Raw genomic sequence first — 13670 nt, 5'->3', positions numbered from 1 at the left:
AATCCATTCCAATCAATCTATTTTGTAAATGTTGTGTAACAATACACTTGCTGATTGCCGATCAATCAATCGATCAATCTTTGTGTGCGACTTGAGCCTCATAATCGACGCTCAATAAACATTGCCCTTATTACTGTATTCCACTTTACTTTATTTGTTACTGTTATCTGAATAGTTTGATTGTGATGTTCTTGTAGTCCATAATAACTGGCACAATGGTGAGGAACAAGGTGTAGCCAGCAATGACGTACATGGAATTCTCTTGTGTTGCATAGATGGTGTGCATGCTAAAGTTGACGATGCCAGTGAGGATGTTGGCTAGCAGGAACACAAACAACTGATTCCTGTTGACACCGGCAGCAATGATCGATGGATGTATGTGGCTGGCAGTGACGAGTGACACCATCATATTGAGCGAGAAGTTGAAGATGTTTAGCGCCAAGATAGCCAGGACGTAGGTCAAGTTGGTCATCCTGCGGCTGATAGGTTGGATGGCGGACTCGGCCCATATCAGAACTCCAAACAGGAAGAGTCCGGCCAGCATGAGCTTCATGGCAAACGCGCGCCATTGACCCATCGTCGTGCGTTCCTTGCCAAAGATAGAGGCACCCAACTTTGTTCCAATGAGGTGCAGCGAGAGATAACCAGCCAGACTGCATATTCCCTCCTTGTTGGCAGCAATCAGACTGTCACGTGGATGGTTAAGGATGTAGTCACTGAGGCCAAACTGGGACAATAGAATCTGATAGGCACCAATAACCACGATGCCAACTACAAGGTTGACGTTGGGTGAGAACTTGAGGAATGAGAGCAGGATTGATACGAATCCCAGTGTGAAGAAGAAGTTCCAGTGAATGCCGTACTCTGTGACGTGCTCCTGGTAGTTTGTAGACTTGGTCAACACTAGGCGAATGAAGCCCAATGCCATCAATGGCAGGTTGGATACAAAGGCATGATATGCCAGTGCACTCCTTGACAACTTCTTGTTGGTCTCTGTCGATGTGACCTTATTCTTCAATGCCTCGGATCTAGCATTCCTTGATACCATAGCGCCAGATAATACAACTGATCCAACTCCAATGTCCATCTAATGTATGTGCGTGTTGGTTCGTTAGGTTGATTGGTAGTCATTACATGTCAATCAATCAATAATATACATACCAAAGAGATACCAAAGGTCTCTGTCTTTGCGAAACTTCTTGGGAAGACTGGGAAGTCTACAGCAAGGATACAGATGACGGTAGCAATCATAATGAATGCTCTATACTCCTCAATGAATCCCTTACGTGGGGAGTTCATAAGTCTAAGTAGTTCTTTGTTATCATCAAAGTAGTATTGCTTTGAATTAGGCCTAAGATATGTTGGTTGGTGGTCAGTCAGCTGATTCATCGACACCATCCATTCGTTCATCAAACATACTTTGCAAATAGAGGCATCAATAGAGATGATATTAACATTAATATAAGTAGTGATGGTACCATATCATTGAAGGTGACCGCTGCTAGGAACGGCATGATAATGGTCATGAACTCTAACATAAATCTAATAGGTTTAGGGAAGATTACATTGTTGTCAAAGATTGATGCAAACATAACTCTTTGGAACAGTACTGATATCTTTAAAGATAAACATATATTAGTTCAATCAATCGATCAATCAATCAAACCAACCTACAGGTATAATATTCAATACTAATGATGTTGCTAATATCGTAGAACCAGTTGGGTTCTTAACGAATGCTTCATGCGCTAACTTGTACTTGTCATCCATTCTCTCTCTCTTTTTGTATGTTACTTTCACTTGATCAGTGATTGAATGAATGAATGATTCATGATTAATTAATTGTGCAGTTGACCACACACGCTACGGTGACACTCTGATGGAACGCATTTGATGAAGTTCAATGAAATGATTGATTTATTCCCTTCTTACTTTCTTGTTTGGCTTGTCTGAAGTGGACTGGTCGTGAACAGTTCTCTGCTTGAATGTTCTTACTACCTTGTCGTCGTCAACTACCTTGTTCTTGTTCTTTGACCTGGTGTTGATATGATCGACAGTCTTTGAATGCTCCAACTGATTCAGGAAGGATGAGTTCTCTTTTCTGACACGATCCAACTCCATATGTATACGCTTGTCACGCTCCAACTTCTTCTGCACCAACTTGTCCATCAGATGGTACCACTTGAACTTTGGCAGATACCTAATATTCCACAGACAGTCCCTATGTATATCCTTTTGCTTGCCACCCATTGGTTGATTATTAAGAATGAGTGCAATCCTACGAGCTTCCTTCTTGTCACTAAACTCTATCCATCCTTCTTTGAACATATCATTTCTCTTTGCCTTTCTCTCGACGTTGGCTAATCAATTCGAATGAGTGCGTGAGTAAGGTTATGCGTCTCATGTGACTGTGACCTCTGGTCTTACCTTTGAGTAACTTCATTCTTGTAACTGAACCATGCTTGAGTAGTAGGTTCTTCAGTTTAGCAGCAGTCATCTTTGCTGGTATAGTCGATAGGTATATTACACCCTTCTGTTGATTCTTGGCTTGCAGATCCAATATCTTATCTTGTGACATTGGTTTGATAACATAATTCTTCTTCTTCTTCTTCTTTAATCCTGTACCTTGATCGTCTACTTCATCTCCATCTTCATCCCCATCTTCATCTTCGTCAACTCCATCATCGTCTTCCTCGTCGTCTTCGTTAACATCATCATCTTGTTCTACGTCATCTTCATAAACTTGATCATCTTCAATATCTTCAATATCTTCTTCCTCTTCTTCAATCTCTATCTTCTTTGGAGGAGGTCTTTGCACCTCCTCTTTATTCTTTCTCTTGTTCATCTTATTATTTGTATGATATAAATAACAATGATCAATAATCAAATCAAATCTATTTGTGATTTGTTCCAAAAAACGAACGAAAGTTGTCAACAACCCCTGAGAGTCTAACCATTTTATTGATTTGTCTTGAATGACTTAACAAAGGTGCCATCAAACATTGAAGTAAGTCTGATCACTCCTCCATTCACTAGACCTTTGGATAGGAATAATCCATGTGTATGATCCAACAGACGAACAGTCACAATATCAAAGTTTGGAATTGTAATCTTGATTGACTTTGTGTTGGACTGCAGTTCTTGTAAAAGTGTAGTATGTAAAGGTTCAACAGAATTTAACAATGTCACTTGTAAGAATGTACCTAATAACTTCTGTCGATATGACCATGGTATAGATATATACTCCAGTGTACTAGGCAAGCATGTCAGATGCTGTTGATATGAACTGCTATAGTGACCCAGCTCCAATGTGTTTAGACTCTCTGGCAATACATTCTTCTTGAATGGCTCATTGTAATATTGCCCAAGAGTGAGATGTCTTAGACCAGGTGGCAGTATGAATGGTGCAATTGTGCCTGTATAATGTTGTCCCATGAACAAGTGGGTGAGGGACGCAGGTAGTACATCGGCTTGTATGTCCATAGTGTTGCGTGCACTTAGAATGAGTGTGTTCAGTCCAAGTGGCAAGGCACCAGGTGGAATCCTAATGTTATACTCTAAACCAAATGTGAGTGTCTCGAGAGATAATGGTAGTTGATATGGCTCCAACGGTCTTTTATACAATTCACTTAGGGTCAGATGTTTGAGCCCAATGGGGAGGACATCTAGTGTGAGTGGATGCATATAGGTTGCGCTTAGTATCAGTGTAGTTAGACCCATTGGAAGCACACCAACTTCAAACTGCCAAGAGTATTTGCATCGGCCTTTCTGGAACTCGAGGTATGTCAGCGATTGAGGGAGTACGTTGGGTGCGAGGCGTTGATTAAACTGTGCTCCAAGTATCATACGTTCAAGTGATGTCGGCAAAGTATCGGGTTGAAGTGGTTGGTTAAAGAAGGATGAGAAGATGATCTCGGCTAGGTGGTGAGGTAGTACATCACGTTCAATCATCTGATTGTAGTACTTTCCCAAGGAGAGTAGACAAAGTCGCTCAGGCAGTACACCAGTACCAATTGGTTTGTTGTAGAATCCACCAAAGTACAGTTGTTCAAGTGATTGAGGCAATACCGATGGCTCCAGCAACTGATTGAATGATTCCCCGAACCTTAAAGAGATGAGTGTTGATGGAAGTGCACCATGAACTAGTTGTTGGTTGAATGCATATCCAATCCTCAGATGCTCTACACCATCTGGAATCAATCCATCTGTCAACTGTTGATTGAATGATGTCTGTAGATCCACTACCTTGAAGGCAGGGTTAATGGTGCCCTGCAACAGAGGTAGATTGGTACTGAATGCTGCTTAACATTGGTTAGGTAATGCAAATGATACATGTTCAATGATCGCTGCCCATACAATCTAACTCAACGATCGAGTTGGCAATGCAAATGCGGTATGAGTTGAGTCTAAACTTTTTGTTGGATAAGTAGTGACTACGTGTGTAGGCATAGTTGATACTATTATCCAATCTTAGGTATGAATCACGTGAAAGATACAACCAACGACATGTCAATGATAGGCATAAACGATCCAAGCTATCTTCAATATGTATTACAATGTTGCTCAATAGTAACAACATGTTATTATTAATAAGTATCTCCATGTTATCTGTATTGTTTGTCTTTGAGTTTAGAAATGAACTTATAGTTTGAGATTGGGCTAGGGTAGGGTATGTGAGAGATTGGGTGAGGGCGAGGGTGAGGGTAGGGTAAGTTAGGGTTTGGGTGTGATGATGTATAATACAAGGTGGAACTAAGCCACCACAGTCAGAAAGGTAGGATTTATTGATATATATATATATGGCTACAGGATAACACATTCACAACTTTCACAAAAGGCAGTGTGACTTCTACCGGATTGAGGAGAACTGGGCTTGACAGTGGATGGTTTGGACTTGTGTTGAAGACAAGTTGGAGCGCCATATTCTACAGGGTTTGGACATGAGGCAATCATATATTTAGGTAGATAACCAAGAGCTACCTGTTGTTGACCATTTGGTGGGGGTGGATTCATCTGTTGTGGGTATGGTTGTGGAATAGGTTGTTGGGGATATCCTTGTTGCATTGACATCTGGTGCTGCTGCTGTTGGTGTTGAGGAGGAATCTGATGTGGCTGTGTATATATTGGTTGATTATTTTCCTGCATTCTTGAATAAGAATTTATCTATTTGTAAAGTTAACAATGATTAAAGTTTATGATGTCAACAATAACAGATTGAACAGTGTCAGGCTTTGGGGATTGATTGATTGACATAACCCCTTCTTGATGAGACATAGATAGTTCCCTTGTACTTCCTGTACAATTATATCATCCAACTGGACATGAATAAAAGATATGCATTGTGAGGTCTGAAGACCATTTTTCAACGAACCATGAAATAGGCAAATTAAAGATGTTGACGTCCTGTAACCACATTTGGTGGGATCTGTCCGCCACGCCAGACTGGTATAAGTTACAATCAAGTTCTTACTCCCAGGGAAGGTACTTATTATTCAATTACAATCGATCTTAATCAAAGTCATAGATACAAGTAATTGGTGTGGATACAGTTCATTGATTGATCGTTGTATATTACAATGTGTCGATGTGGTTGTTTGTGGAGGAAGTATGAAGTAGTTCCTCAAAGTCAAAGGAGTCGATGGTCTCGATGACATTGTCGTCAATGCCACTGCTACTACCTGATGATGATGATGATGCAACAAAGAACTGATGTAGACTGTCATGGTACTCCTTGTCCATAAGACGTTGGTGCTCAACCTCAAGTACGTGTCTGGACACATCATGTTGGAGGGACATCTCACTGACGAATGAGTAATCATACTGATTACTTTGGCCACCAACAGTGCATGTCGTTCTACTGTATTCCAACAGTACATCACTGTCTGTCACACAAGATGTAGCGTGAGGTGAGTTGTTGGTTGATGACATGGTCGAAAGTTGCATCTGAACTTGATGTTCATGTAAGAGGTATTGAGCTTGTGCCACGATGCCAGATGTCTCCTCAATGTTGGGTACCATCAAATGAGGTACATGCTGGTTCTGAGTTGATGGCTGGAAGGGGTCATGCTCTAGAAGTGGAGCCAATGCGTTGAGCTCATAGACAACCCTGGAGAATGAAGAGTTGCTCGAGGTTATTGGCTGTTCAGCAGTCGATGCAATTATGTGACCAAATATGTTGGTGCCACTGATGTTGCCAACTGTAGTTCTCTTGGCCGATTGTGACTGACTGGCTGATCCCTTCTTGACTCTGTTTGACCGTCCGCCATGTGCTGACTCATCTACCTTTGCCAGACTCTCTATAAACATTGGTGACTGGCCAGGAAACAGAGTGTCCAGGGTGGGCTCCCTTTTGACCTTGGTCTTCTTGATATCTCTATACTTGAAGGATGTCATAAGCTTGCTCTGCTTGGACACTCCACCTTCGGTCAAAGTCTTGCTGACCAAGTTGTGTTTAAAGTTAAGGCCAACCGGTACTCCAGAGACATTGCAAGTGAAATGATCATTGTCTCCAACAAGCACTCGATGTTGGTTATCCATGTTCAAGTAGTTGATTGATATATTGTATTAATGTTTGTTAGAAAGAGTATAGTGTATAGGAACTAAAGAGGAGGGCAAAGGTGGAGATGGTTGTCTGTATGTTGTTATTGATGAAGACATGGTTGGATGGAGATCAGTGGAAGATCGCTTAAATGTATGTATGTATGTCTGTATGTAAGTGTAGATGTAGGGGGATGTATTTGAGAGTATGGTGAATATGGAGGGACAACCTCCCATACATAGGGGATAGTATCCCCAAGTTAGTCTAGTTTGGGTAGTCGTTGCTACTCTAAAGAGTTTTGAATAACCCCATTGTTGCTGCTGGACACAGACGAGTTGGCACGCAACTTGAGAATGGATGCACAATCCTTTGAACAGTGTGTGATTCTGTTTGTGGTTCGTGTGATGGTCATGACGATGATCAATACCGTCTCCATAATCGAGAGAATGGTTGAATGCCCTGGGAGTGGTGGTGAGGATGGAGGGAGCGGTAAGAGAGCGTACTTCTCTGTTGATGTTATGATGATCGATAGATTGATTTAATACTATTGCTTCCTGTTTGAACAATGACTCAGTCCAATCAATCAACTACTTCATCATCGACATATTGTGCTGTAGTATTTATAATAGATTGTTGTCGTTGTTGTTGATCGTCCATCACTCTCTTTGTCCACATCTGTTTGTAGGCCACCTCTAGGCTCTTGGTAAAGAGCGCACCATCACAGAGATAAGAGTCCAAAAGACGTTGTCTGAGCGTCAGTTTGAGTGACTTTAGCAAGTCTCGATCAAGAGCCAGGGCAACAGCCATGTCGATGTACTGCTGCAGTGATTCGGCAGCCTCCATTTTAAGTTGCTTAACGATTGATCGTCCAACGTTGTGTGCATGTGAGTTGCCGGCCAGAGTTATCACTGGCACTCCCATCCACAGTGATTCGCATGTTGTCGTTGTTCCTGCATAGGGGAATGTATCCAAAGAGATATCCATCCGATTGTACGACAGTAGATGCTCTCTTTGATTGGCAAACAGAGGTGACAGTATGGTGCGATCCTTGTCGATACCAAGATGCGTCATCCTCTCTACAAAGGTGGCGGTTGTTGATGGGCATGCAAATGCCTTGCCCTTCAGATACAACTTGCTGTTGGGTACAAGATGTAGTATCTTTGCCCAGGTCTGCAATACTATGTCGCTATACTTTGAGATGACATTGAATGATCCAAATGTAATGTAGCCATTTGTGTCCAACGGACTTGTGATGTCCAGATTGAATGGTGGCGGGGTGTAGTTTAGGAAGCATCGAGGCAGTCTGTACAGCTCCTCCGTGAACTTTTGTCCTGTGTTCAATGGGTCCGTATACTCATCGGTTAACTTATAATCGATAGTAGGTAGGCCAGTTGTGTTTGGATAGCCCAGATAGGAGATGGCCAATGGAGCTGGTTTGTACGCCAGCACATCCAATCTGTTTGAGCTGGTATGTCCTGCCAAGTCCACAATGATATCAACTTGATCCTCGGCAATCAATTTAGCAACATCCAAATCAGACATCTTTACAATATTCCTCCATGTGTGATTATATGATTGAAGACGTGATGTTGTTTCATCCTCCTTTGTTACGTTTGAATAACTGTAGCATGGTTGTGTCAGTGATGGGTCATATGATGATCATATATCCATGTGTGTGTGTGTACATTACCATATGATGTCATAGTCTTCCTTGTTATGATTCTTTAGTATACCATCAATAAAGAATGAGACAGAGTGAGTGAAGAAGTCAGGTGACATGTATCCAATTGTTATCCTTTTGTTCAATTTCATAATACTGATTGGTCTGTTTGTATTGAGCAATTGAGTTAGTGATTAGATGAGGTCATTTAAGTTAGATGTACACTTACTTGTTGGCTATCATTGGTTTATCTTTGGTCATCAACTTTCCCCATTTCTTATGTGCGATCTGATTGAACTGTCCTAGATGTGTCTGTGGATGAATACCATGGTTATGTTAGCAAAGTCATTCATCAATCACTCAATCACATGTATGCTTACAATTAAGGGCCAGAAGTTTGTTGTGATAAGCATTGACAGAGGTTGGATTGAGATGGATACACTTGTCGTAAGCTTCGATTGAATCATCCACTCGCCCTTCATCACGATAGATCACTCCAAGGTTGTTGTAGGCTTCAGAGTATGTGGGCGCCTCCTCGATGGCCATCTTGATGTATCGCTTGGCCTCTGTCAGCTTCCCTTGCAAGGTGTAGATCACTGCAATATTGTTTAGGCTCTGTACAAAGTATGCGTTGGTACTTAGAGCGGTCTGATAACACTTGATGGCCGCGTCAAAGTTGCACAACTCGCGATGCAGTACGCCAAGGTTGTTGAGTGCCTCTGTGTAGCTGGGTTTGAAATGGATGGCCAGCTCGTAGGCAACCAATGCCTTCTCCTGTTCATTCCTCTCGATGTATACAATGGCCAGGTTGTAGTACGCGTCTGCGTATGAGCTGTTGTAGAACAGTGCTCGCTTGTAAAGCTTGGCCGCCCGGTCCAGGTCGCCGTTGGTCTTGTGCACTGTGCCCAAGTCTGTTAACGCGATCGCCATGTTACCCTTGACGAGCATAAAGTTGGCATCGACACTGAGAGCGCGTTGATAGTATGTGATGGCCAGATCGATGTTGCCAGAGTTCTTGTGAATGACGCCAACATTGCATAGAGCCTCTGTGTAGTCTGGCTTGAGCGTGAGTGTGCGAGCGTACAGTTCCAGTGCCGCCTCTCTATGGCCGAGCTCATAGTACATGACGCCCAGGTGGAAATATGCAGGTGAGAACAACACATTGATTAGCAACGCCAACTGATACAATGCGAGGGCGTCGGCTGTTCGAGGTGGGGACATTGCTCGTAGCTCAGTCCCCGTGTCGACGATGTATGACTCGGGAGCAGTACTGTTGTGTACACATGGTATTTGAATGTAGTCCACTTGTTGCAACAACAACAATGACAATGTACTTAAACCATCTGTGAGGTGTGGCAATGATGCTACACATTCCTTTGCAGTCTTCTCCACTGAATAAGTCGACATTATCACATTTCCTCCGCCTTCTTCAAGGCTCATTGCAACATGCTTTGGCGCGAGGATACGCACTGTGCGCCCCTCTAGCAATATGAATGGTAGATGCATTCAAATGATTGATTAACTGAGATGGTGATGATCCTGATGAATGAATTATTGAATGAAAGAATATGTACGAAATCACTGGAGAATGCGATTGTGAATGAAAAGACGAATAGTTGTGCGCAACTATCTGAACATGGTGTGTGGATAACTCATCGCCGCTGGCGCTCCTTCATTTCATACTTCCAAATTCTGCTCTTTTTTGTTTTATACACTTTCGTAAGCGCTGTAACAGCTTGCACGCCCAAGAGAGTTACCAGGAGTGTACTTCCGAAAGTTCACACACTGTTCACCGTTTGTTCACCAAAAGTTCACCAATTGTTCACCGAGCATTTATTGACTGTAGTCCATGTCATCGCCATCATCTTCGTCTGTTGTTATGGCTTCATCATACGTTTGATCATCGAGCCATTGATAGGGAGCTGAGCCATGTGAGCACGCAGAGGGAGGAGGAAGGTTGGCAACATTGAGAAATGTAGTGATGGACAACCAAAGTGGCTTGGAAAACAAGTTCTCCAGGGCGTTGGTTGAAGGGATGACCAGCTGCACATTTGACGGGGACTTTTTGCCACCGACGACTCTCTCCGGATTCACTTGGACTGCGCAATGCTTTCCTGAGACCATTACGTTGCTCRGAKTGGGGATTTCATCGGGTTGGATCTGGATGTTTGGTGAGACAACAACCGCCACAAATGTCACATCTGGAATGGCAGCTGATGGGCACACTTTTTTGAGCTCGTCCAACAGTTGATTGGTGGTGATAGACAGCTTGACAATGAAAGCCAGTACGACATGGTCGGAGAGCTTGACGTAGAAATCAGAGCTTAGGGACTTCGGACCCGTTCTGTAAAGGATGAAAGGAGAGCAACGCTTGATGACCAGGCCAAAGGAATCAAGCGAGAATTGGATGTCTGGTTCGGTGGATGAGTTGGCATCTATGGTGAGAAAACTATCAAGACCCTGAACGTTGTCCTGAATCTTCGGTCCAGTTCTTCGGACAAAGATGGGAAACCTCTTCGCAGTGGACAGGTCCACAAGTGGGAGTGTCCAAACAATATCCTTTGCTACTGAAGTCTGGGTGTGGGTATAAGTATGAGAGTGATACAGGAATCTCACGATGATTGAGTACTCACCGAGAGGAAACTGAACAGGAAAGATGTGGTTGGGTTGGGGTTGATATCCCTGCAAGCAATGAGCTTGCAGACAATGCTATGCGCAAGGGAGCTCTCAAGTGGGGTCCCGGTGATGTGTTCGCTTCTGGTATAGGCTCTGTACCTATTGACCAGGTCGGCGAGTTGTTGTACTTCTTGGTCCTTGTCTCCTGTCGAAGCAATCTCCTCAATTGTCATTGGGGGAACACGGACATAGACAAAGTGTTGGCTGTCCTCCATTGGCTCAATGTAAACATTCAGTGTTTGGAGTAGGCTTGCCAGAGTGCTGTTGTTTTCTGGCAGTCCCCAATGGGCATGGTTGAACTTGGAAGAATTAAGATTGAGAGGAATCTAGTCATGATGGATGTTAGCTACTACTACTTTCAGAGGACCACAAGTTCGGTATACCAACTTGGAACAATGATGCGAAGCACAAAGAGAAGTATAGCTTCTTTTTGATTGGAGTAAACATGGTTGTTGGGTTGAGCTCACTCTGGAAGTGTTGTTTGACATAGGCATGCATGTCTTTAGAAACAATGCTCATTCCAGGTGGAGTTCCGAGAAGGTAGTCAACTGATGCCTGAACCAGGCGTGGGGCCCCTAGAGTCAACTTTTTATGTGTTAGTAAGGTGATGGCACGAGTGGAGTAGAAATCTACAAACCTCGTAGATGGTTTCCAAAGCGCCAGGACGTTGGCTCACAATGACTTGGCGCTTGTGAAAATACTCCTTAATGTGCTCCAATGTGAACTAATGAAGGAGAATCTGTGTAACGTATGTTCGAGTTGGAGAGATATCATCTGGAAAGAGATGCTGATTGAGAAGCAATAGCACTGACGATCGCCCAGAGATATAGACAGGAGCTCCCATTATAACCAATGGCTGGAGGACATGTTCCCAAAACTTGTAGAGGATGCTGATTGAGTCCTCGTCTGAGTGGCTGTTTGCAATGAGATTGTCTATCTCATCGAAATGGAAGAAGAAATCGTTTGCACGCTCCAGCGAATTGATGATGATGCTCGCTTGGTCAGACGGCAAAGGGCGAGTTGTGTTACCGACCAACCTGTGATATACTCTGAACAACGCGTCGGCAACTGCAAGTGACCATGTTTGTGCAATGTCTTTGGACGAATTTGACTGGACCGTGATGGCTCGGAGGTCGAGAGTGATTGACACCAGTGATGTGAGACGTTTGAGTGCCTCAGCAGGTTTCATAGAATGAGGTTGTGGCCACTGATTGGGGTTCTTGTCAAAGTGGGCAAGGACCATACCACACAAATCGGGTCGGCTCTTCATGGCATGAATAAAGTGCTGGCCGATTGATGTCTTACCTGAACCCCACATCTGTGACGTAGATATGATTGGAAGCTTGATGTTGTTCATCGAACCAAGTGGCACCCCTTGAGTCGATATAACCCTCATGCATTCCGTTGCCATGAAGCAGAGCTCGACTTGTCTGTCTGTGAACGGAGTGTCCTGGAGCTGTTCATCAGTGAGGTGAGTGTCGTACATCTTCGGAGTGAAATGGTACACTACGATGATATATTAGTATAAATCGATCTCATCGCTCTCACTTCTACTTACGCGCTTGGCCACCACCTCCTCCTGCAGCACCGGCTTGAGTGTTATGTTAGTATTTAATGAAGAATTGCGCCGATGTTGTTTGTACTTACGAGCTGGGGGAAGATGCGCACGTACAATTGCCCGAGGGCCCATGGGTGGGATCAGTTCTTTCCAATCGCTGTCACTGAGTCCTTGCAGGGACTTGATTGTGAGACCTTGCTTCTTGATGGCCTCCACAGTGTCCTTGCGGAAATCTTTGGGTATCTCTGACTCATCAGACATTATCCAATTGAAGAGGTCGTCCATTGTCAAAATGGGAAGAGAATATACAGAGCGAGTATAAGTTAATTGAGAGGTAGTTGTAATAGTAGTTGTTGGTGTTGTTGTGAATAATGAATGAGTGAGAATCAAAGTTGTGCCTTGAGCTTTGGGGTGAAGTGCGATCTGTTCGTCCCATTTAGGAAACTCATAAACAAATAAACAAATAAATTAAATTAAACAATTTATCTCTAACAGATATAACATGTCATTATTCAAAGAGTACTATTGGGACGAGAACTCAGAGTTCAGAGAGCGTCACAAAGCATACATCAAACAAAAGGTAAGATGCGAGTTTGTCGTTTGTAAAAATGAATAATGATAAGTGATACTTTGTCGTGGAGTAAAGTTGGAGATGGTGCCTGCTAAGCGATTCAGTGAATTGACATAAAATTTCCGTTTATGGGTGATCAAGCTCATTATTATAATATTAATATTTATAAATGGCCAAGACAACAAAAACACTTGAAGAGATAAAACAGCAAAGAGAGGAGAACTTGGTTAAAGCGAGAGCAGCTAGAAAGAAACAATCAGAGTATATATTGTATGATTCAGATGATGATGTTGATGAAGTGGATGAACAACCACAACAACAACAACCACCTCTAAAACCAAAGCGCAAGACAACAACTGTCTCTGCGTTGGATAAGAAGTTAGATGACTTTGTAAGCAAGTATAGCAATGATCAAAGCAAGATTGAGTCGTTGCTAACATTGATGCAACCAAAGCCATTATCTGCTTTGGCAGATAATGGTCTGGGCAGTGACTCTGGTAGAGTCACGACCAAGGTTGTTGAGGCTCCAACACCACTAGTTGAAATAGAGCCAACAACAACAACAACAACAAAGACCAATCCATTTGCCAGAGGTATGACACCAACAGCTACATTCAACAAACAATCAGACTTGCTCAGACATAAGCTAATGATGAAGTTCTAGATA

General features: G+C 43.0%; 8 protein-coding genes across 8 annotated transcripts; 1 reads left to right on the top strand and 7 right to left on the bottom strand.

Moving 5' to 3' along the window:
- Positions 1-169: 169 nt before the first annotated feature.
- Positions 170-1770, bottom strand: SAMD00019534_043690 (hypothetical protein; the record flags this gene model as incomplete). Its single annotated transcript, XM_012900874.1, has 4 exons — positions 170-1087; positions 1162-1351; positions 1420-1616; positions 1675-1770. Coding segments are annotated over 4 exons (1401 nt in total), but the record flags the coding sequence as incomplete, so codon positions are not given.
- A 153-nt stretch (positions 1771-1923) lies between these two features.
- On the bottom strand, positions 1924-2854 carry SAMD00019534_043680 (hypothetical protein; the record flags this gene model as incomplete). Its single annotated transcript, XM_012900873.1, has 2 exons — positions 1924-2360; positions 2428-2854. Coding segments are annotated over 2 exons (864 nt in total), but the record flags the coding sequence as incomplete, so codon positions are not given.
- A 170-nt stretch (positions 2855-3024) lies between these two features.
- SAMD00019534_043670 (hypothetical protein) lies at positions 3025-4299 on the bottom strand (the record flags this gene model as incomplete). The annotated part of the gene is made up of 1 exon (XM_012900872.1): positions 3025-4299. A coding segment is annotated over one exon (1275 nt), but the record flags the coding sequence as incomplete, so codon positions are not given.
- Positions 4300-5571: 1272 nt separating this feature from the next.
- SAMD00019534_043660 (hypothetical protein) lies at positions 5572-6537 on the bottom strand (the record flags this gene model as incomplete). Its single annotated transcript, XM_012900871.1, has 1 exon — positions 5572-6537. One exon carries the CDS (start codon positions 6535-6537, stop codon positions 5572-5574), a length of 966 nt encoding a protein of 321 aa, XP_012756325.1.
- Positions 6538-7123: 586 nt separating this feature from the next.
- On the bottom strand, positions 7124-9479 carry SAMD00019534_043650 (hypothetical protein; the record flags this gene model as incomplete). Its single annotated transcript, XM_012900870.1, has 4 exons — positions 7124-8159; positions 8229-8374; positions 8598-8729; positions 8898-9479. Coding segments are annotated over 4 exons (1896 nt in total), but the record flags the coding sequence as incomplete, so codon positions are not given.
- Positions 9480-10031: 552 nt separating this feature from the next.
- On the bottom strand, positions 10032-11089 carry SAMD00019534_043640 (hypothetical protein; the record flags this gene model as incomplete). The annotated part of the gene is made up of 3 exons (XM_012900869.1): positions 10032-10241; positions 10425-10772; positions 10832-11089. The coding sequence occupies 3 exons, from the start codon at positions 11087-11089 to the stop codon at positions 10032-10034; spliced, it is 816 nt and encodes a 271-aa protein (XP_012756323.1).
- A 509-nt stretch (positions 11090-11598) lies between these two features.
- Positions 11599-12693, bottom strand: SAMD00019534_043630 (hypothetical protein; the record flags this gene model as incomplete). Its single annotated transcript, XM_012900868.1, has 3 exons — positions 11599-12330; positions 12433-12465; positions 12547-12693. 3 exons carry the CDS (start codon positions 12691-12693, stop codon positions 11599-11601), a joined length of 912 nt encoding a protein of 303 aa, XP_012756322.1.
- Positions 12694-12934: 241 nt separating this feature from the next.
- On the top strand, positions 12935-13667 carry SAMD00019534_043620 (hypothetical protein; the record flags this gene model as incomplete). The annotated part of the gene is made up of 2 exons (XM_012900867.1): positions 12935-13012; positions 13182-13667. 2 exons carry the CDS (start codon positions 12935-12937, stop codon positions 13665-13667), a joined length of 564 nt encoding a protein of 187 aa, XP_012756321.1.
- Positions 13668-13670: the final 3 nt, after the last annotated feature.

Source organism: Acytostelium subglobosum (genome assembly GCF_000787575.1).
Source record: "Acytostelium subglobosum LB1 DNA, scaffold: scaffold7, whole genome shotgun sequence".
Taxonomy (NCBI): domain Eukaryota; phylum Evosea; class Eumycetozoa; order Acytosteliales; family Acytosteliaceae; genus Acytostelium; species Acytostelium subglobosum.
Note: the sequence above shows the minus strand (reverse complement) of the source record. Positions and strands in the feature narration are given on the sequence as shown.